At 29.4% G+C, this 26,157-nt stretch overlaps 1 protein-coding gene across 3 annotated transcripts in view; it reads right to left on the bottom strand.

Annotated features, from left to right (window-relative positions):
* Positions 1 to 10,315: 10,315 nt before the first annotated feature.
* The window catches only part of LOC100163710 (beat protein-like), an 86,118-nt gene continuing 70,276 nt past the window's right edge, over positions 10,316 to 26,157 (bottom strand). For 2 of the 3 annotated variants that reach the window (XM_008185905.3, XM_016805272.1), the window contains 3 exons: positions 19,965 to 20,098; positions 10,997 to 11,210; positions 10,316 to 10,567 (listed from right to left, as the gene is read on the bottom strand). In XM_008185905.3, the coding sequence (XP_008184127.1) occupies positions 10,488 to 10,567; positions 10,997 to 11,210; positions 19,965 to 20,098 (428 nt within the window). In that variant the 3' untranslated portion in view covers positions 10,316 to 10,487. 3 annotated transcript variants of the gene reach the window in all.

Below are 26,157 nucleotides of genomic sequence, written 5' to 3'. Positions count from 1 at the left end.
GTAATAAGTAGTAAACATTACACGTTTATACACCAATTGTATTAGTAATAGTAAAAACAAAATAACAATGCTTGATGCAATGTTAAATATTTGATGATATACTAATCAATCAATTTTTGTTTTTAACGAAAGTGAAAATGAATTATATTATAGTATACCATTTTCATATTATGCACAGGAAACCTAACGTAATATTTTACACTATTTTTGTGGTGGTGTTAGATTTTATGGTGGATTATTGGAATTGTATAAAAAGATAATTATTATATTTTGTATTTAACAAGCTGATAAAATATATTACAACCACATAAAAAGCATTCAAGTACAAAAAAAAAAAATACTCGGGATTTACCTAATACAAAATCGATTGCTTTTTATTTATAACCAAATGTATTATGTATGGTAATAATCAGGCACCATCGATAGTATTTATTAGACTAACCATAAAATGAATTCTTACAATAAACAAATACCTATTATTATTATTATTATTTTTTTTAAATAATAATTATCATTTAAATACAACAGTGTATGTATTGAACACTAGAAAACGATTTATATGAAATTACTCATATAATTTACAAAACGTCATTACTGTAATGGCGTTCTACGATAAACAGTCCAATAAAAAACAGAAGATATCATACGTGCTTTCCGTATAATTATATTGTACATCGTATACGGTTAAATGGTGTTAAGCGTTTATATTTTATTTACAGTGTATTCGATTCACGCGAATCCGCAGATCTAATCCGAAAATACAGTTCAAATACTATTAGAGCGTTGCAGACGTATACAGGGTGATTTTTTTATTTTCGTGCGGACAACGTATTAGTATCTCATGGTCAGGAGTTAGGCACCTACACTATATAGTATATACGGTCGTAACTGATAATGTATTATTATTATGTTATTATCGTACTGTCCAAGACGTGTTTTCGCGATTGAAATATTATTATTATTATTGTGTAGAAATCAGCTGTGATAAGTCATAATATATATTATGATTACATTTAACACGACTGTATACGACGACTGTAAAAAACACATCACCCTGTACATTACGAACTCGATGCGTATTACAGGTACCTATATACGATAATAATGGGCTGATGCAAGTCCCTGCAGCTATTATGTGGAAGTGAAATTTCACGACGATAATTTTTACGATTATTTGTTATATATATATACGCGCACGTATACGATAATACTCCGTAAGTATATATATTTGCGCGGCATGCATTTGTGACCGGGGGGGGGGGGGGGGTGTGTTTGGAAAATCGTTCTTCGGTAAAAAAAAAAAAAAAAAAGCGGCTGTTATCCTTCCGAATACGACCTCTGCTAAGCCCTCGGCCTCGGAAGATATCCGCCCGCGAAAAGGAATCGAATAAAACGCCGTTCTCTTCGTCTTGCGCGGTCGGTCAGCCGTTCGTTTGCAATTTAACGGGTGTGCGGTGTATTGTGTGTGTGTGTGTGTGTGAGAGGGAGAGAGATATAGAGTATATGTATAGACTCCGGTAAAACGTTATTGCCCCGCAAGTCTCGGCTCCCTTTAATAACGAATTTGGCAAATCCCAATGGACGAGCCTGTTTTATTGTACTGCTGCTGCCGGATGATTTTTTTTCCCGTACCTAATGTATATATATTATAGTACAGGCATACATATATGTATAGTGCATATATACATACGCAAACACACACACTATACAATATATATTATATATATACACTATGTATACTATATACATATATATATATATAATATAATATAATGCAGAGAGAGAGAGGAACCCATCTCGATGCGAGACGACCGCCGCAAATTGTTTCGGAGTGATTCTTCCGGTGTCGATGCGCGCTTGTGGTGGGTGCGTAAGGTGGGTGGTGGTCTGCGGCGAAACGGTCAGACGCATACGATTTCGGAACCGTTTCCGACAGCGAATACGCCGTCCAACGTTTAAACTATACCTATATACGTATGTTGTATGTGTACAGGGGTGTTACGCGCCAGGGTACTTAATTATTTATTGCAACTTGATGTGGGTCGCAAATCTTAAAAAAAAAATAAACTGAAAAAAAAATTTAAAAAATAAAACTAAATTGACAACGATTATTTACCTTTGAAGGTAAGACATAGACTCGGGTGTATTCATAAACGTTTTTATTTTCATTGTTATTGAAAATTAATTTCGCGATATTTAATAGAACAAACAAATGGACAAAATTGCTTAATAATATTATATTATTGTGCATTTGTTTTCACACACAATACCACTTGTCAGTTGAACTTTTTCTAGCATTTAAATTTTAAATTAATGCCAATCATTATAATTTATGATACGACAGAATACCAAACCTTGAATTCGATATATTATACGTTATATAACTAAAATATTTTTTTTGACGATATTTTATAACGATGTTATATACGTGGATGTTATATACGGAGTGAAAAACAACAAAATCCTGGACTTTCATATTATTTTACGAAAAGCTTTCGCTGGACTGTCGTCATGTTCATATAGTTGTTCTTGTGATTTATTGTTCTTAGACGTGCCATTATGAAAGTTTCGATTTTTAACTGTAATATCTGTAAATTTATTTTATAAATTAAAAAAAAAAAATCTAAAAACTACTAATCTATACATTACATGACTTATACTATATATATGTATGTCTACGATGAGTCTGATGGTTTTATATAATACATATAATATCATATCATAATAATCTTATATTGCTAAATTGTTTAATAGTGTTCAGTTATAATTCAATTTCAGTTTTGTACATAAAATATATTTAATTAGAATAATATTGCCCGTAATAAATACAAATGTATTGTGCCACATAGGTATCATTTGAAAAATTGTAAATTAAATTATAAAGTTGTGAACAAATCCGTCTGATTCAAAAGTTCAGTAATCTTAAATTATTTTGCGTTAAGTTTTGTAAAAAAAGAAAAATACTCAAGGATTTTAAAACATAATACGTTTTATGCCCCCTTTTCACTAATGAATTACTCGGTTAAACAAAAATAATGCAGTAGGCAAAAGTTTATGACTTCAAATGCCATTAGGTAAATTATAATCATTAAAACTTGATATTTTAATTCTACATTATTCATAAACGGAAACAATTATTTGAATATACGTACACTGGTATAGAGTGGTATAATATAATATACATAATACTTATTTTGTATTTATATAAATTACGCTCTAAAAACTATTTATAATCAGTTATTCGAAACTCACACTAATCATTATAAACTGTTATTGCGAGTACTGCAGCTACTTTTAACTTCTGATCGGTGTACAATACAACTCGACATTTTAGTATTTTATTACTATAGTTACTGTCTTATGCCTAAGTTCGTTCATACTTTACATGTCATGCTCACCATTAAATCTATAAAATGCATAACAATCTGATGCCACCTATATTTCATTTTTTTTTTAAATTTAAATGTCATCAATTTATTTTGATATTATTATAAAGTGAAATTGTATGTAGGTATACTTTGTAGACATATAAATGCATACATACAATTATATATTATCTACGGCAATAATAATAACATAATATTATAGCCATACAGTTCTAACTTATTTCGATTAGGACTCATAAATATTTAAATTATTTTTGGATTGACCAAGCTGAAACAAAAATATAAATTTACATTTCAAATTCGTTTTTGGCAAATCATTCGATATAGGTATTGAAATACATGTTCGAAATAATGTGTTTGCCTTTTTAATGAAAATATTTAATTTCCTAGAAGGGAAATATTTTTTTTGGATCCCAACTCACGTTTTCTTATACAAATATATAGACGGCTTTTAAACGTTCAAAATGATTTGACTAACAAATTCGATACCAAAGTTTATTCTAATATTCTAAGAGCTTTGTTTTTTTTTTTATTCAGAGTTTAAAAAATGCGTGACTGCTGTATGCGTTTAGTGCGAAGAAAACCCACTTGATCTGTAAATAACACTTTAAAAACATATAATTTTAAGTGCGTATAGATGAGTACATCAAATATATTTAATTTCGTGTACGCCGTATTAAATAGTCCCTTAGATTGTATGTCCAGTAGTCGCCGGGGTTCTTATTACACCGTTTTAGTGTGCAGGGATCGGTGTAGTTATCATTGTTTGTACCGAATATAACAGCGCGTGTAAATGTAAAACGGATAGTTAAATAGGTAGCCACACCTACTGGTAAACGAGGGTGGATAACTTAGTATTTTACAAGGGTTATGTAGTTGACGATATTAAATGTTTTTCGCAGTAGATGTGAAATGTAAATGTACTTACCTACTATTGATATTCGAAACGTTGTTTGGTGTACACACCTCTGGTCTGTGTACACTCTCACCGTGTAAATCTTATGAATAATATGTTATTATGGCATAGGATACGTCATATTGATCAGAACAGTAAAATACTACATCCGGCATCGATGATACTACGTGCCAATAAATTATCATCTATTTTTCTACCTCAAATTGTATTCGTAGTTATATATTTTTTAGTCAAACCGTGGTATAGGTGTTCATCGTGATGGCATCATATTAATATATTATTATGCTCGTTGACAATAATACAAGACATAGCCAAGCTTTTTAGAAAGATTAGTGTCTACGGTAATATTTAACAACCATTAAAACTTTCTATATTTCTATAGTAATAATGTAACACGAACGTGATTCAGTCGAACAGATAATATTTCTATTTTAGATTATTTTATTCACGGCTCGTCAAGCAGTAAGTTTGGATAATTCTAGGAATACTCCAAGTAATAAAGATGAGTACTAAGAAACGAAAACTTATATGAAGTAAAAATACATTTGAATGTTATAGAAAATTGCTCTTGGATGCATCCTTGATGTTCTCAGAAATCGGATATCTCATATTCTAGATTCAACAGTTGAAGATACAATAAGATACAATTTGTTGAGTACTTCCGTATTAAATTACTTCTTTTTGAAACTATTGTTGTGATAATCTTGGCTTGCTATTTTTTCAGCCGTTACAAAAAAAAAATACCTTTGATAATTTATTATAAATATTCTACGGGTAAAGGGTAAGACATAGGTAACATTATATGATATTATAATGTTGACAATTTAAAGTTTAAATGTAAATAACGATGACTTAAATAAAAAATGATTGATGATAAAAAGTATCAAACAAACCTAGTTATGTATATTGTATGTTATAATATTATATACACATAGTAATTATCACAAAAAATGCAAATATTTTTTTGCAGTAGGAGCTTATTCAATATAATATATAGATTAAACGCACCTATGGATTACTAGAGTATAATATAGTATTATATTATAACTCTGCGGTAAATAAGTGTATTTTAATTTATACTATGACTATACTTAAAACTTGGAATTTATAAATAAATTATAAATTCACATAATAATAGTGGATAATATGGTGTTTTGTGCGAAATCAATGGCAGTGTGTGTAACGATAGTCAGTGCAGAATAGACCGTGTGTGCAATATTGTATCGGTAATTTTTAACCGATATAATATTTATTTTATGTATATATCGTCGTGGAAGTAGCGAATATAAAGTACACTCGCCGAGTACGAGTACGCTCCTCGTCAACCGCCGCACTTCGGGACGTCACTAAAAGCGCGACTAGGACGACTATCACGGGTGAATAATATGTAAAATGTCATGTTTTTATACTGGCTCAATAAAACCTTTCAAAAACTTTTAACGTCTTCATGAAACATATCGACAAAAAATATTTTAACTTTTAATTTTGCTCTTTTAGACCTTTAATTTGATTTGTATACCTGTTCCGCAATTAAAATTTTTTACGTCTTCTCATCGCCATACCAAATTATATAATAGTGATTTATTAGCTGTTATCACTTATCGATGTATTTATTAAAATAAAATTAATACTTTAATAATAGTATCCATCACTCTTTGACAGTTGATAAAAAGTTTAAAAACTTTTCATTTCAACAACCTTGAAACTTTAAAAATTTCATTTCAACAACTTTTGAGACTTTTCAAATTTCTTGAAAAGTTTCATTTGAACATTTTCGAAACTTTTCAGCCTTACATAGTGACGCGGGATCGACTGAACCGACCGGTGGTTAAGGCCGGATTTGCCCTGATGACGTACCTGTGACTAAGAAGTGTAACTCAGGTACTAATAATATTAGTATTTCATTGTCATAAAAATATATTATAGTAACATCTATTGTACGTTAAATTTTGCATATTTTGGTGTCTGTGTTTGTTCTCACCTCTCGCACAATAACAAGAAAATTGTAATCAACAACTGAACTCATTCGAGTTCGCTTCAACACATTAGACGCATAATAAAAAATAGTAATTGGATTGAAATAACATAATATTATATAATACAAATATCAGCCACTAACAATACATATTTTTATCTGTTAGGTCGTGATAAAATCCTTTCATTAAAACTTAGATAATACATATTGACTCATAGAGCTATGATTTTAAACCTTGAAGCACGTTAACTGTCCCCGACCTCGCCACTGTGTATGCTCAAAACCACTGCACATGCACAAAACATAACCGCAATTATGTTACCCAGTTCCTGTGTGCAATAAATTCAACGGGCTGAACAAATCGGCTTCAAACGTAGACTACGAGTTATATATACATAGCCAGTGCTGTATTTAAGGGAGGGGGGCGGTGACATTTACCCAAGATGGCTAATTTTCGATACATTTAAGGGGTGACCAAGTACCGGTGTATATTATATAAATAAATTTTTTTTAGAATTTGTTTAAGTAAGTACTTGGACTTTTTGCATTGCATGATACGGTCATATAGCGTAATTTACTCAATTTGTCAATCAATGATAACTATTCATTTTTGTAATTTGTTTTATAGTTTACAATTGTATGTTGATAAACATCTTGGCAACAAATAAAATAATGTACTATCATTATCTGTATTTTTAATAAAATGTTCATAAATAAAAGATTATAACTAAACAATTAAAAAACGGATTAATTTTTTTTTTTTTTTTTTGGTGGGGGGGATTGGAAGGGGCGTCAAATATTCTTGAACTTCGTCAAAAAAAGTTTATTATGTATATATATCCAGTATATATTATCTAAGTTCAGCCACTGATAAAAAGCTTACTAAGAAATTGTAATGTCACCACAATACCGGGTGATTCTTTTATCATTGAACTCATTATTTCAAAATGTGTAAATTTTTTTGAAAATATTTTTTTACATAGTTTCAAGTCACTTATAAAACAATGTTTTTCTTAAAAAATTATATTTTTAAATATTTTTATCCTTATAATTTTTTAAGTTTTTTAATTTTTTGAATGACAAAATTGGCTTTTAATTTTATATTCCAAAGCAGAATATTTTTCTTAGTATTTTGATACATGCAAATCGAATTTCGGGTGAGAGGTTTATGAGTTATAAATATTCAAAGTTTAGATGAGCGGAGATGTGACAAACATTTCGCGGGGTAACCCCGTACTACTTAGCTAACCCCGTGCACTTCGTTGCCCGTTAAAAATGCCAACTCTATTATATTATGATTCAAACTTTGTTCGATTCTTTGTTTAATATTCGGTGTAATGTCAAAACTTGTTCATCGATCATCTTGAATCTCAAAATACTTGTGTAAGCACTACATTAAAATGAGAATTTTGGAAAATGCTTTCTCAGTGCAAATTTACATGCTGATACGAAGGTACCGTGAAAGTTGCAAGCCTCTAGCTATCATTATTTAGGCTCTACATTGATCAAGACAGTCAGGACACGCTTGATTATATTATATTATAGCCATCCCGCCCGTGAGACTAGCTTGTGATTATGCGAGCAGTATATTGTCAGGTTATATTATAATTATTATAATTATTATTATATTTTGCAGATCCTGCGAGGTGTGTACGTAAGTGTATAAACTATAATATACATCTGACTGTAAAGTTTCAAAGTTATACCAAATTGTTAACTATCGTTATTATTGTTGTTATTATTATTATAAAATGACCATGTTATTTATTTATTTATTATTTATATTTACCATCTTTTTATCTAATCTCCATTAGGTGCAGATTTTAACGCAGTAATTTTCATGGTTTTGACCAAATATAAAATACAGATCTAAAATTATGTTAATCGTAATATCTGTTTTAGTTTTTATAATCATGATTATGATATTGCATGATATTGCAATAGTAACCTAGCCAACCCGTCACAGCTTCACCCATGATTGGTTGTATATTTCGCTTTCGAACGATAATATGTATAATTTTTTATTCAAATTTTATCGTTTAATATGATTGGCAAGTAAATATAAAAACGGTTAATTAAAACTCATTGAAATGTTTCTATTGGTATTAATGATAAATGTATTTTTATAACTGAAGCTGAACCCGTATACTCAGTTGCCCGTAAAAAATCGCAAATCTTAAAAAAATTATGATTGTTCAACTCCTTTTGGGTGTAACTTGCTGCAGTAAGTGCAACTCGGCCACCCTGGTAGGTAATCCGACTACGTCGGATTACGGACAAAGGGCAACTCTTTCACCTTGGTAGGAAATGTTCAATAATTTGATTTTATGCAAGCTTGTACCTAATCTGTGCGAATAACCAATAGCAACCAATAATAAATCAACACTAATATCTACTATAGACTGTAACCAATGGCAACTATTAATAAATAAAAATAAAATGTCCATTATGAACCTCAATGTCCTTGTTTGAGCACCTCTTTAAAATACGAATTTTGGAAAATCCTTTCTTATTGCACGGTGAAAGTATTAGAAGAGCCACTATTCTAAATTAGAGATACAGCGATCAGTGATCAGTGAGTTAGTGGTATTTGTATTTTATATAATATATAGATTTCATTCTCCCTCCCCTCTGACAAAAAAAAAAAAAATAAAAATCGGGTGACGTGGAACACTCAGGAAGGTATTTGGAACAACTTTGTGAAAAAATATTGTGAAAATATTAAACTGTATCGTTACAAAATTGGAACATAATAAAGGTTCTACGAAAATGGTTCTAAAACCTTCAACGACTGCAGGGTATAACACTAAAAAAATTCAGTCAAATCGGTTCCGTAGTTTTTTCGGTTAGCGCGGTCGTAGAAAACCCCTTAATTTTATATAGTAGTATAAATTTATTTATTATAATACAATTATTTCTATTATTTCTATACAAAATTATCAAATTTACAATAAAAAAATTAAGGGCCGCTTATCGAGATAAAATATAGCCTATAGATCTTGGGATAGTGTCGCTGTTTGATGGTAATTTTTTTTTTTTTAATCGGTTAAGTTGTTCCATATATTATCCCGAACAAACAAGCAATTGTTCTTCTTTATATATTAGACATTAGTATAGATTAATGACTATGATAAACAAAAACGGTACTACACTTATGAAATTGATTAGTGTTGGCAATATTTGAAATTTGACATTCTTTAATTTTTTACACTACGTCATTACTTTAATTGTATTTGGTAACCTGTAGTGCGTATGTAGAATTGTAGAATGTAGCTTTACATAATATAACACACAATTAAGTAAATATATGTATAAAACAAAATTATATTGATGTGTGATTGATGTGTTGTGTGTCATTAAATTAATGGAAACAGTATCAATGTTTGTTATGGAAAGCCATCAACCCAGTGTAAATAAAAATCAAATAAGTTTTTGAAACGTTAACAGTAATAATTATTGTGATAACAATTGTCAGCTAGGTTTCAAATCGGTAAATAAAACACTTGTTTATTTTATAACGTCTCTGAAATATCATGACATATCATTTAAATGTGATTGTTTTTTAAAAAATCGTACCTATTAGTCACGTTTTAATGAGTTTATGCAATGTTGTATATTATATTGTGTCTGTGAACTGCATCCAGCATTGAAGATTCAAGATACCTAAAATATTATTTTCTAACACAAATTATCAGTGGCGTAGCAAGAGGATTGTAGGTACCACCCCTCACCGAACGTGTTTATTTATTGCAGGTATATGTTAATAAAATTGAGAAAAACATATTGTATTACAATAATATAGCCATTATTTAATATAAATAAATGTTCTAAATATAAATTTTAGTAAGTATTGAATATAAAATATAAAATTTTTATTTTACACATATTTTCATAAAATCCCCCTAGGAAATACCTAGCTACACACCTGCAAGTTATTGTCTCTCTTATAGAAATACTTTGGTTTATAAGGTTATTTTTTTTCTTAAACATTAAAGTATTATGAAACGTGAGAAACGGATCAAAGTGAGGCATTTAGCAATTTAAAACACATGATATATTTAACACAAGTAGTACATGTTTATTTATATAGGGTTAAACTATATCTAATACAATCCAATTTACAAATAAAATACATTTTTCAAAAAAATTAAATATTAGAGTAAAATTATTTTTGATATGATATTTTTTAATTAGTTATTGATAATTTGTTTTAAAAAAACACATGTATGAGTATTAAAAATAGGAACACGACGACGCTGTTGGATTTACGTTCGTTGGAAGATCCTGTAACTAAAACAATAATAATATCGAATGTTAGACAATGCCGTCTACAATAATATTATGTATGGTGGTGTAAAAGACAACTTTTAAGATGTTATGACATTTAAGCGGTATTGGATATTTCGTGATTTGGACGGTTATTGTAAATAATTAATCAATGTGTAAGTCATTTTTTCTTGTGTTTTGCGACGAGCATGCAAATTTACTGTACGAGTGTCTTTAAAATAGAAACCAAAACGTAAGCTAGCGAAGGTAAACACGAGAAAAAAAATCTTTTTTTGTAATATCTTTTTTTAATATCAGCAAATAGATCGTTTTGACACTTAAAAATTATTCCAAACCGATTTTCAAAAATGCAATAACAACTGTTAGTACCTATAGCTATATTATTTTTTTCACATTCGATATATCGAAGTATAAATAAAGGTAATTTATTACCGAGCAGGAGTGCTTCTCTTTTATCCTGTCTGGGCAGCACTTTCTCGTTGTCACTAGTCCACAATACGGGTGATAGTACTGCCACACACCTGACCCTCACTGCCCCGTTCAACACGGTCTCCGCATCCAGAGGTAAATGCAGCCCCAAAGTTGTCGTCACGAGCCCTCGAGGGTGTTTCTGCGCTGGGTACCTCTTCAAAGATTCTTCTCTCGCCTGTGAAACACACGCACACACATATTATAATATGAACTTACTGTGTCTAAAAAGTGAAAAAAAAATAATAAATATATATTTATAACACGACACATATTATACACAATATCCGACGTGCGTATACGTGCAAAAATCATTATTTTTACCTCCGTGTAAAATATTTATAGAAAGTTTTGCTTAACGTGTAAAAAGGCATTTATCTCTCAAACGCATTGTATATAAGTTTTTTAACATATTCTTCAAAATAACAAGAAAACTAATTGGTTCTTATGCGAAAAAAATAAATGTGATAATAATAAATTAACGATACGTATTTTTATCGTTAAATCATACTAGCTATTGGCTATATAAAATAAATATTATAGCGTAATATAGCCAACATCCGTAAGATATTAAAATTTAATATAATATGATAAAAAAAAAATGCTTTGTCATTATTATAGTTTTGTTTTTTGTTCTAAATTACAAGTGAATTAAATTATCTTAAGCGTACCTCCTAGGATAAAAAATAATAATAATAAGTTGCTGTACTTTTTTACTGTTACTGTTTAACAAAATACATTTATTATAAAGCATTTTCACGATTTCATTATACATTGTACTATTATTATAATCATAACAATGTTAAATAATATAATTTCGTGTGATTTAATATTTATTGTTTACTTAACTAAAAGTTGTACATCGTCGAAATAAAATAATATAATAATCTAAATACAATTGTGAACGGTATCTATGAATATGTTTAAATGTACCAACATAATACTATTATCATAATATAAAATTAAGAGATGATGTTTGAGCGAGGAATTTATACACTTATTTTATACTTTAGTCTGTACATTATTATAAAGATAAAATAATGAAATACAATAAAATTGAGTACCATCAAAATGAAAAATGTTCAATTGCATATATATATAGGTATAATACAGTTATATATTATATAACTGTCAATAAACCTCTTAGGCCAATTGAAATTACATAATAACTGACTAAAGGTTATATTGGGCGTGTCAACGAAATGGAAACGGAGTTGGGTACGTATTTTTGAATTAAAGCTCACGGCATTTCGTTTTATATAATATAATACTACCTATACCTAGGTACCAAAATCAAAATCGAATATTCTCCTATTAGCCTTATTAAACAGCTTTCCCTTATGCATTATCTGATATCAAACCCAGCTATATTGTATGACTTAAATAACTATAATACAATCCCACACATTAAAATAATATATTATGTTCATTATCAGCTTAATCCATCATCGAACGAAATTCAAGTTAATCGAGACGACGCAGATACCCGTGCACATGCCCAGACAAAGGATAATATTTATTGAACGCGTTCGTTAATGCTTTAAGTCTAAATAACTTTTAGGTGTAAAACTGTCTCGAGTGTCGTTATTTTTATTGAACGAAAAACCACCAGCAATCATGATGCAGAACAGTCTCGTTGCAATCGGTGCCAAATAAAAATAGGAATAAAAACAAATGTTTAGCTTTAAATTCTTATGGCGATGTCCCATGCGTTAGAAGTGAATATTATTTCACAGGCCATAACCATCGTGTAAAAATAACGTGTTATGCGTTGAAATGATATTTTCTCCCAGAATACTCCCAGAATTCTCCCAAACGGCAATATTCATAATAGAAATTTAAAAAAAAAAGAAGATTTGAGGAGAGTTTCGTCTTTTCTTTAATAGTTTACTGAGAGTTATGAATAGGTAATGTTAGCAAACATGAATAAAATTGCCTATCAAATATTGGCTCTCCGAAAATATGTTTCAAGTTATGTTTGGTGACATCGACACATTGTTCAAGAACTTTATGAAATTCCGCGGCTGTCTAAATGAAATTATAATTAGTAAAATATTTAAATGGCGTAAGGTACATTAGTCGATTGTCAAATCAGATCATTATTATTTCATTCGTTTTTGAGTAACAAACTCATCATTGTTTTTTAATACAGTTACGTTTTATGTCAGAGAATAAACTGTTTGATGTTTCAAAATATATTTATGGGATAAATCATTGGTGACAAGTGATTTTTATTATAATGTATGATTCATGATTATGTATTTTATGGTAATATTTGTATTGGTATTCTGATAAATTATAATATATGTATAATGTATATGTAATGAACGTCTTAAAAATCTTATCCAAACATCTGGACCGCTGAACTTAAAATAAATAAACCGATACGTTAAATAAAGAAACTGAATAATTTAACAAAATCTTGTTTGGACTTCAAAGGGTATATAATATAATATTTTATTCGGTTCATTTCGAGTGTTCTCCAATTATGTAAAAAAAAAAATAAACAGATTTTTTAATAGTTTTTGTACATAAATATGAGCGTTAAAATATTATGTGGGTACTAAGAGTTTAAAAACAAATGGTGAAAATGATAATGCATTTTAGTCCAACTGGGATATGAGCGCCGCGAACTTAAGGTTTCATAAAATCATGGTAAACGATCGTTAGGTTTTTAGCATAGATCCGATTTGGCGGGTAAACCTTCTAGTGGAAATTATAAGTTATTCTTATAATATAATAATATTATATTATAGTGATGAAAATTCAAATTCACTTCAACCCTTGCTCGACTGTATAATTACGGTTCGTACACCGGATTTTGGCATGGGGTACCCCCTTATATGACAAAAAAAAACCACACCGTGACCGAAATGCGTGCATGGAGCTTGCGTGTAATAATCCTTTTCACCGGCACATCATATTTTAAGCGCCATTATGCAAAAGACAACCTCGTTAAGAAATTCTCGAGTTATTTATTTGTTTACATTTTTTACCGCTGACTTAAAGCCGTTCTATGCAGCAATTTAGTAGTCGGTGTAAAAAATAATATAGTGCTGTGCTAAACGGAAGCCATCATCAATGGTAAATAAATCATTGTACGCGCATCACCACAATAATAATTGCATTACGCACCTATTACACAATACATTATATATTATATTATTATTTAATTTTAATCGATTTTCGTCGAATTTAAGTAACATTTATTACCACGATTTATAACGCGTAATAATAATGCACGATTTATTTTTGATAATTTTTTTTCTAGGATAAATAGGTTTTGTCGCGTTCGAATACATCAACAAATCATTGGTTCTTATTCACAAGCATTCCTACGTACCTACCTACATCGCGTATAAATAAGGTTTAAAATAACTACCTACGATATAAAGCACAAACATTAAAAATTAATATTTCATTTTAATTTACCATTTCAATGTGTACTGTACAATCATATTGTACTATAATATATTCCATATTTATAGTTGACCAATCTAATGTTTATGTATGACTATAGAATATGAAATAATAATAATATATACATTAAAGGTACAATGACATGTGCACATGGGTATTTTATTATGAATTATAGAAAAAAAGAACGTTAACAATACACCGCGTAACGAGGGGTATGGCATTATATCGTTTCTTTATACCTATATATATATTATATACATTATATTTATGTATAATTATATCGATATAATGTTGGCCAGTCATCAAAGCGTGGTGGATACATTTTCAAACGTGGTTGATTAATTATTATATTGAAATTTACGTTTTAATGACAAATGATTCAATCACACTATTTTTATAATACAATATATGTATATAATATGGAATAATACAATTATGCGGATTCTGTGACTATAGTAATGACGGATGTACATTCAAACAATTTTAAATAAAATGCCCTTTTTGTTTGTCATTATTGAGAAAAACAAATATTTACAATCTGTACAATCAAATAATAGAATAAGTAATATTATAAATATTATAAACATATTGACGACATGAAATAAAATACCTAATTACATTTATAATATTGTTAATAGCATTGCTGAACACGTTGCAAGTTTTATCAGTACAATAATTTTATTGTTATCTATTTTTTTTTTATTTATATAGGTATATATATTATTGAACTAATTGTCAATAAAATATCTACATAACTCTTTCAACGAATTACCATTGTGGTTCTCAAGACGGGAACTTACCCTGAATCCCACCAAAAGTGAAGCCAAGATAATTTAACACAAGAAAATACGTAAATATATTATATAGCATTAGTACAAACTAACAACCAATGGATCATCAAGGATATTGCTTCTCCGACGAAAGTAAAATTTCAAATTCTACAAAAAAAGTTCCTAAGAATAGTACTCAAAGCCCCAGGGTGCATCTGAAACAAACGACTCCACAATGACATGGGATAGTTCAATCTATCATCGTGGATAATTACAGAAACTTCAACAATATTTTAAATAAAACCGAAGGAGCTCTACATTACAAAATCGGTTTAAAAAACTTCTAAACCACGCTTACTACAAAACACCGAGACCAACTAGACAACTAACAAAGAAGATATTTCTTTGTTTAATCATGTTTCATGTATTTATTATAAATATAATATTACTTTGTAAAAGCGTTTGGTATTTCAAAATAGTTAGGTAATTAATTAAATAAAAAAAATTAATTTTATCTAATATACAGCTTTATCATAACTTATAAGTAATAATACAAATGTGTGATGAAAATATAACCTCAGGGATACAGTACACCGTAATAATATAAATTATATTATATAATACTTATTTTCGTAAATTATATTGTTGTTTTATATATATATATAATGTATTGCTAAAAAAATAATATATTTTCACAAAAAAGAATATGTTTCGTTAACTGAGATAGTACTACTACTACTACCTAGTATACTACAGTGTCCGTCTAGAAAATCTAATGCCTTTCAAGTTCTCTGCCAATATGAATGTGTAAGCTTTTGAAATATTTGTCAAGTCCAACAGACCGGAATTCATCCGTTTCGCATGTGTCTTAGACCCGAGAGGATTACGCGTATAAGGTGGTGAAATGGATTTTCGTTCAACTCAAGAAGCTAATGCTTTGTCGCTTCATGAATGGTCGGACTAAGCACACACGTTTAAGCGCCATAGGTATTAAAGCATTTTATTCCATACCTATATTATAGCATATACTTAGGTTTCGAAAAATAAAACTCATATTATTTACTTTGTCTACTATTCCACCACATTCGGGAGTGTTGATAAAACTACGTTTTAATCAGCTATTATAATATTATCATACGTCACTACGTTGATAATTTCAGTTAGGACTTCCGGGTCATGGCGGCTCTGGACGCAAGTCCTGTAAGAACTAAATTTAAAATTCCCCCGTTGCCTCGGTACAATATATTATATATAGAAATGGAGTTGATGGATTTGATAATTAATTTTCAACAATCAGCTCGGCGCCTATAATAATATGTTTAAAGTCACTGACCGTCGTAGGGTTATTTACGCATTCGCTAAAACCGTTTGGCGTCAGCTTGAAAACGATCTATTTCAACTAATAAACAATGGTTTTTTATTGTGTTTGCATTCCACAAGTCACTACATATATATTTATATATATATATAGGAATCGAGAGTTTTGGGGAAATTCTCGAGCTATCGCAGCACTTGTGTACGTTAATGTAGTCACTATATGCTATTTGGACAGCAATTAATTAAGCACCTGCAGCAAGTGTATATCAGCGGAATCTCGGTATAACGGAATTAATTTAGGCCGGCGGCGGAGAAAGAAAAACGAATCCTCGTCGGCCGCCGCCGTTTTTTTGTGCTCGAATTTATCTTTGGCGCCGCCCTAAATCCTATGTACGGCCGAGGTTGTGGGTTTCATTAGCGCCTCGATCGTGCCGTACGTATCGTCGTCTTTCGTCTCCGGCGGCGGCGGCGGCGGCAATAAAACCTGCAAGTCGATGAAAACATAGCCTCGGTAACGAAGGGGGGGGGGGAGAGGAGGAAATAAAGATTTTATTATTTTTCACGCCCGTAAATATATTATCTGGTACACTTTTTCGAACGCTCCAGCAGTTCAATCCGGCACCCAGGTCTGTGTCGTAAAAAAAATAAAAAAAAAATGTGTTTTTACTCTAAACGCTATAAACGTATTATTATTATTATTATTTTAAAACGCACGGACGAATGACGTCGGATCAGATTTAAATCGCCCCGAGCCCCGGGCAATGCAGTTTCCCGTTTCAACCGAAATACGGTCTTTAGGCACGATCGGATAAGCGAAATGCACCAGCAGCAGCAGCTATTATATTACTGTCGTTGTTGTCGTTGTTGTTGTAGTTATTGTTGTTGTTATTATTATACAGTTGTTGTTATTAATTTGAGCGTTCCGCTGTTGTTTGTAAGTTTCTCAGCGACTGTTTGGCAATAGTTTCAAAATAAAACTTAGACATAGGCAGGGGTGATAGGTACCAACTACTAAACGTTTGTAAATACGATTTGATAATAATATTAAACAAAGCTCTCGCCAAACGACTTGACAAAAAACTCATTCTTTAATTTAACGATGAAAGGCGTTTAATATTATAGATAACGAAATGTAGTAACTACCTACTCCGTTCTGCGTTCATTGTGTTTCATAACCTAATTTAACTAAAATAATGATACGACCGTTCGAACTCAAATCTTTTTCACTCTAAATAAATATGTAACAGCTATTTATTAATATTGATAATAGTCAAGTTAAAAGTACCATATAGGTAATAATAATTTATTACCATAATATAATAAATGCAATTACAAGTACTTACTTAATTTTTTTCAAGCTTGAAAAATTATTCAAGTTCCATTGTAAAAACTAAATTAAATATTTATTAACTGACAACAACTTTTCAAATTTTATTTTTATTAAGTCACAAAACCAAATGAAAGTTTTTACATTATATTAATAGTTATTATTATTATATACGTTTTTTAGGATCGTAATCAAAGGTTATGCATTAAACAAGAAAAAAAACTTAAACACTTAAAATGGAACATTGTTTAACAAGTTCAACATTTTGTTGTTCTGATCTGACATTTTAATGGTTAATTTTAATACATTAAATATCCGTTCTTATAGTAATCTTGTTTTTTTATTTATTTTCTCCCGTCAGACATGGAATGCGTATCCGCTATAAATAATTTATACGTTTCAGTGTCATTCAACCTATTTTTAATTTACCTAATTTATGGTCTAAAATATAAAGTACCTACATTTCTGAGTGAAACGTAATTAGTTTGTTTTTAAATTTATACGGTTTGAATTCTTTACGTATATAGAATCGAATTACAAGTAACTTCATCCATCATATTTATATACAAATTATAGTAATTCATATTATTTCAATTATAATAGCGATAAGAAAGGATACTACACGACTCATTGTTAATGTTCTATCTATAAAGTTCGGTTATTTTTAGCAAATCTTCGTCGTATACGAAAGGTTGAAAAGATAAAATAAATATTAATGTATGATATTAGATATAGAAGAGCTATGTTAAAATAAAGCATTATTTTTATCTGCATACAATTTATTCAGCTTACACATATCTGATATTTATATAATACACATATATATGTATATGAGACTTGGGTTTTTGAAGTAAAACAAATATATCGTTTATCTATTCGTATACCGAATAAATATAAAAGATAGAACACGTCGTTTTTGAGTAAGAAAAACAATATTATGTGTCTTATGTTTTCGTAAAACATGTTACGAAGCAATAAACATTTAAATCTAATATATAATATTACATTTGTTATATAAAATCCTTGAACAGAAAATAAATCGAAATAAATCTAACTAACTACACATCTTACTACAGTTATTATTAACGTGTTACAATAATATTTTTTATCACATTTTTACCCCATTTCATTAGTATACCTATATAGACTGTCATCGATGTCAAAGGACCCTAAAAGATATACAAGGAAGCAAAATGATGTAAATCAAACAGATTTAAATTGTGCGTGGGTACATTTTATATGCGGGCGTAGTACCTAGTTATCCATAGCAAAATAAAACCGTATCATCGCGGCGTATTAATACTTGATAAAAATATAACAATAAATTGCGTGTTCATCTACTCTGTTGATCGAAAAATAGTATATAGAATGGTGAAATTTTAAATGAAAAAAATTTATTGTTACGGCACAAAAAGAGGATTTAGACTTTATAATGTAGTCGGTGAAATATGTAATTTCGTTCCGGTGTACTTTGCTGGCAGACGCGCGCGCACACACACGCACACACACACACACACACACGCACCCACGCACACACACCTAAGTATATTTAATATTATAAATATAGATGTTATCTGTATACAGTCGTGTACTTGCACCGTCTGGAACACGAGGAGGGACGGTGGTCGTAGTTTATGACTGTACAACATTATATTATTATAACCTGTCTTTGAACAGACCATTTCATATCGGGAATATTATGACCGCATAAAGGGTCGTACGGTGTCCAGAGACCTTTATAGAAACACGCATCTACTGCTGCAGTTATCGAATACGACGAAACTCGCCGGAAACCATTTATTTATGTTTATTTTCTAGATTATTATTATCATTATTATTTGAACACGAGTCAAAAGATTTAACTTTTAGTTTAATTTTCAATTAAAATAATTGAAAATACTGTTATATAGGTATATATTTTTTCTAACCATACTTGAGTTATTTTAGTTTAAACATTTCAAATATTAATATTTAACAATGCGTATAGCATACTTAATCGAATATTATAATACGCCACTGACCTTCTGAACAGCTTTTGTTTTAAGTTTTAAAAAAATATAGTAGGTACGTGAAGAATTTTTGACCGTAATTTACTTACCGAAATGTTGTTTATGAACCAATGAAGACTGGATGCTGGGTAAGACTTGGCTGAAGTGCAGTTCAAATTAATCGTGTCACCAAACTGGTAAATTGACTTATCGCCAGTGATGTATGGACCATCTTTAGGCAAGTCTGAAAAATGAAAATAAAACTGGGTTATAGTCTGTTATAAGTTACATTATGTTGTATATTCTTACAGAAACTAATCGACTCAGGTATTCCTTATTATACTATCAGCTTAGTCTAGTTAACCGTTACATAACATCAAAATTTATTCCGTGACATAATATTCGCAATGATTTTAAGACGTTCCGTAATGGAATTGGACAATATTATAAGCTAATAAATCATTTTTATTCGTGTATTTAAATTTTTTTTAAATAGTTTTTTTTTCGTATATTTTTGTTTTTTTCTCTAGTGGGCTGATAACCGTTTAGCTATTAGTTAAGTTAGTTTAATACCACTTGATTTTATAACAATTCCAAATTATGAAATGAAAAGTAACTAAAACAAAAATATTATCGTAAATTCATTTCGTTTTTAGAACGTTTTAAAATATTAATCTACTCGGTAAAGCACCTATATTGCCTATGCGGGACGCCGTCTAACGGCTGATATTATATTATTATTAGGTAAAGAAAAATAAAATATAAATAATATATTAATATGACGTGTCGAGATCTTGTTATATGATATTTGCTTAGTTCACCTAATTTGGTGTGTTTGAGTTTTATTTTTAGATAAAATGTTAAATAGTGATTCAATTTTTAGCGGAGTTAGTGAAGCATTAAACGCCCATTAAAATTTGAAATCTGAGTGAATTATGACATATTCCGATAAGTATCGGAAACAATGGCAAATTGGTATTCATACGATTGATGTTCGGAAATTATAATATGCCGTTATAATTACATTTATATGGAAATTTAAGTTTAAAATTTATCAAAAATAAATACATACCTAATAATTATAATTCTGGCCAATAGAGACACTTTAAACTGTAAAGTACCTACCTATTGTCTATATTTGTGTTAAACATTTTAATTAATATAGGAATTAATTTGCTCTATTGTTGTTTTTATTTTTCCACAAAACACAAATATTTAAACCTTGTTGTTTATAGCTTTATAATATGATTAAACGTGAAATAGTATAATAGCATTTTAATACAACTACCTAGGTACACAACTTTATATTAATTTCCAGGATGAAAATGTATGTTATTAATACAATTGCATTTCGTTTTTTCATATGAAAGCATATTTCAATATTATTGACTGAAGCGTAAAATAAATATAAATATTTTAGTATCTCATGTCGTGGTTTTAATATAATTATTAGTATATGGACTGTAATTAAAACGTGTTTACTCTTGATAATAAATAGTTTTAATAACGCACTAACCATGATTGTTTTATTTTTGGTATAAATTTGATAACTTTACATAATTATAAACAAATATAAAATATAAAATAAAATATGGCATTTACAACTAATTAAAAATATAAAAACATATTTACAAAGTCATGTCTTAAAATCAACGGTCAATAAATTGTTTATTTGACACAAAGCTTTTTATTAGTTTTAAACTATAACTACAATATTGTATGGTCCAATACATTTTGTTTAATAATATAGTAATATATTGTGTTACATTAAAAAATTATTTTAGACAAAATTATTAATTTCATACAAATAATTATTATAAGTTAAATATGAATATAATATACAGAATGTACATTAAAAAAATCATGTAATTTCTACTTGGTAAGTTATATTAAAATATTAAAACTTTTTTTTTAATTCGTACTGTTTTAACTTATGAATACTTACTTATTTAAATACTCATACATTATAATAACTTATTTTAAAAACGAGTTATTTAAAATTATATTGTCACATAAACATAAGTTAAGTACTAAGCTGTTTTGATTCGACTGCATGACAATTAAACAAAGAACCTCTACGAAACAGAGAAAAATATAAAAACACCTACATAACTTGTTGTAGGTACTCATAAAGATATCATATTTATAAAAAAAAAACCACATACTATTACAGTTTATGTCAATACTTGAACAGTAAATTACAACAATTTCAGTTTTCTTTTTTTCCCTAGTTTTTTTTTACTATTATTATTATTATTACTACTACCAGTGCTATAATACAGGCCATCAATGCATTTTACACGCTTTCTCCGAGCTTTTCCTTTCACAACATCTATGTGGCCTCGCAATTTCCATTTCCATTGAGCGGTCGACTTCTATTCTAATATATATAATATTCTAACGCTATCATTTCACGACCGGCTAGGACTTCTCTTAAGTCACTTTTTAGTTGGATTTCCGAGTAGAACGTTTTGTATTAGACTTCCATCAGGCTACCAACCGAGCAGGATTCAAACTGATTTACCTCATGGAATAAATTCTAATATTTTTACTATTTTGCAACATTTCTAACTATGCATTTTTTCGTCTCTGCTGATACTCCTCCAAGTCTTAAGTTCGCACTAGTCTATACAATTTCTGCAGAAGTTTTTTGTATCCAATATTTTTTTAACCTCGTGCAATCAGTGTTTTTGGTTTCTAATTCATAATTTTTCAGCTTATATATTTATTCCATAAGATACGACAGATCACTGAATACCGTTAAAATTTTACATGAATAAAATAATAATTCAAATTACTATGTTGGTTGACACAATAATATTTTAAGGCGGTTTTAATACTGAATAGCGTTCGAAAATTATTTCAAATCAGCGTTATCGAATAATGCACATAAGACATAAGTATTATAATTTATAATGTATTAGGTACGTCAAACGCTTTATAAAAGACACTTTTTTTCGTTTTAATTAAAAATTAAGCACCTGTCAATTATTATTATTATTGTAACATATTTTTTCAAAACTATTTTTTTTTATGTTATAATGGCGCGCACGGGTAAAAAATTAATCTACAAAGTATTTGGAACGTCCATTTTTTTTTTGACACCAAAACCCTATAAGTTTAAACTGTCTATAATATGTAGGTACCGAGCACGAAAGAATATTGTTAGTTTTAAATAAATATACGCCGTGAGAGTACAAAACACATACACTTTCTGTTTTATGAAACACCGTCTCGGCACGTGTGACTTGTTCACATACCTAATATTATACAGAGTGATTCACCAAGCATAGTCATCCCCATTGTATCTTTTAATAATGAATTTGTTCAAACTATAATTTTTTTTTGCCATTTATGATATACCAATAACTTATTTATTTCGAAAAAGTATCACTATTTTTCCTGTAAACTATTAAGCCGATGACTAAGTGTAATAATTACTAAATTCAATATTAAATCTAAAGATATTTTATATTTCTGTAAATCCATTTTTAAGGAATGCTATGCTTACTGCTTAGTATACATACATTTTAATAACTCGAAAACCACTCGCTCCAAAATGTATTCAGATGGACAAGTACATCGACATTTTCTAAAAAAAAATCATCTGCTCCGTAATAAATTACAGTAAAAAGGCCGAAGCTATCATTTGAAAAATATAAGTTTGTATCACCTTAGAACACTTATCGCATAAACAGTGTAAAAATTCCGAGTGTTTAATAACTTCACTTAGATCGAGCAAACTTAAACATTTTGAAAATCGGAATTCACATAAAACATGTAATACATATACTATGTAAGTAAAATAAAAAAATAAAAAAAATTAGGATGAGCCACTCGGTGGTCCACCCTGCATAATATAATATCACACTGGCTGCGATACTCATATAATATTGTAATAATATACGGCGCGGCGGCGGGTATACCGTAACCATACAACTACGACCGTTGTCAAAACAAATAACGAATCGTTTTCAATTTACTTTATTAGGTAAAACCCTATTGTTTTATTTACACATTGTTTGTCTACGAGATTTCCCCGGTGAGAGGATTTTTATCCGTTCCGTGTTGGAGCGGTGTCCACGTAATCCTGTCGTAACCCGCGAGGTGCAGTTCGGGTAGGTACACAACACTGTGCCTAAACCCGAAAGTGGTCTTCAAACCCATATGGGTCCACTCGGACTAGGTACATAATATTCTATAATTGCAGGCAACAATGTATGGCGCAATGCGATCACATTATATTAATAATATGATACGGTTTAAACACCACAATTACATAGACTATAGTTCGTAATATTATTATTACGCTTATCACCAGGGTTGGGATTTTATAGCACTTAAAGTTGCATAAATATGCACTATAATATTTTCTTAAATTTCGAGAAATATGCAATAAAAACAACAAAATATGCACAAAAAAAAAGGAAATTTATTAATTAATAATTTTTTAATCATTTACAAATGATTATAGGTAGTTAATTAAGATTTGAAATAATTTAGTCACTCTGATCAGAATCCAAATGAATTGACTATACGACGCATTCAACGCTCATTCGTTGATAATCGGTGATTAATAATCGCAGTAGAAATTGACAAAAAAAATCCAACAAAATCAGCAGATAACCACAATTAGAACCAAATACTTAATACGAAATTATCGTAATAATTCGATTGACTAAAATCTAATAACACGTTTCCTAAAACATAATTTCATATAATATGACCGATTTTTATTCAAAAAGAGGTAAAAATGCAAAAAAAATGTCAAAAAGTCCAAAAAAAGCACTAAAAACTAAAAATCGCAAATATGCAAAAAAAAAACAAAATACAATTTTTAATTTTAGTTCTCTGTATCATAAAACACATTTTTAGCTTACTCTGCTATTATAAGCATCCCATAAGAAATATACAAATGCTATAAAATCCCAACCCTGTTCATCACAGATGAATTTGTTGAGTTATACACAATTCTATCCGCGACGTAGGGTGCTATAGTGATGGTAGCATAACACAATGTAATATTAAACAATTTTAAGTTTTAGGGCAGTGCCACATGAAACGTATATATACCTAGTTCAGTTTCATGTCCCGCACCATTCTACGGTTTTTGGTGAAGTAAGGTGGTAGCTTCCCCTTGGCGTTTTGCATTTAAGCCAAAGATGTCGTGTGAATAAATAAAAAAAAGTTAATTAGTTTGTAGTTTTAACCACGGTTTTAGATTTTTATAAATATGTTTTAATTCAACGAATAACTATATTTTTTTTTTTAAATTAACCGAAATAAAAACAAAATAATCACAATCAAAATTAGTTTAACCAGGTAAGTCATTAAGTTAATTTGAGAATTAACTAACATGTTATGCGTGAAATATTAAAAAAAAAGTTTAACCAACCATAATGCCCACCGCCTTAACGTATATAGATACACGTAAGCTAAACACTTATTATGATACAGAAATCACCAACTTGATATTATGTTTTAACCAATTTTAAAATTCTACAAGAACCACTTTTGAGTGTTTAAGTGTATATATTTATTATCGGAGGATTATTTGGGGGGCAAAAAAATAAAATGGCTTCTACTCCATTGCCCGTCTACGTTAAGATACAATAAATAAAAAGTATAGTCTTATCTTTCACCTCCCACCGCCATCCCAGAAAATAATAACTTCAAGTTACACGAAAGATCCTTCGCAGTGCCAATTAAATTATGGCTTATTTTGACTCGTGCGACTATTATACTGCACTCAATTTTATTATAATTTTCTTGTTTGCAGTATAAATTTAAAATCGAATTATCCGTTTCATGGTTACTGAGTTCGACGTCGAATTTCATTCAATTTTTTTTCCGTCGTGCACTAAAAATAGAGTATACCCATTATTATATTATTATAATGTTCAAAAAAATAACAATAATTTTAAAAATATGGTTACAGATATTTATTTGGCACGTCTGCAATAGCAGTGTAGTGTAAAACAAATGCGTAATTTTCTATTGCCCCTCGTAACAAGAAACAGATGTATATAGGTTGTACTTAAGTTTCATAAAAATACACAACCAACAAATTTCAATTGGTATGATACATAATATTAATAATAATGATTTATCATGAAAAATATTATATTATACTGCAGGTGGATAGATTTTTTCATACGGTTTCCTATGGGAAAATAAATAAAATAAGTAAACTTCATAATATTATATTAAACACGAGTTATTCACGGAGAAATATGTAGATGTTATGGAAACAACATAAAAATTTTAAAAAACTGCATTCGTTCCTCGAAATAATTTTTATTT

This window comes from Acyrthosiphon pisum, chromosome A2 (genome assembly GCF_005508785.2).
Source record: "Acyrthosiphon pisum isolate AL4f chromosome A2, pea_aphid_22Mar2018_4r6ur, whole genome shotgun sequence".
NCBI lineage: Eukaryota > Metazoa > Arthropoda > Insecta > Hemiptera > Aphididae > Acyrthosiphon > Acyrthosiphon pisum.
This window is presented reverse-complemented; position numbering and strand designations above follow the sequence as displayed.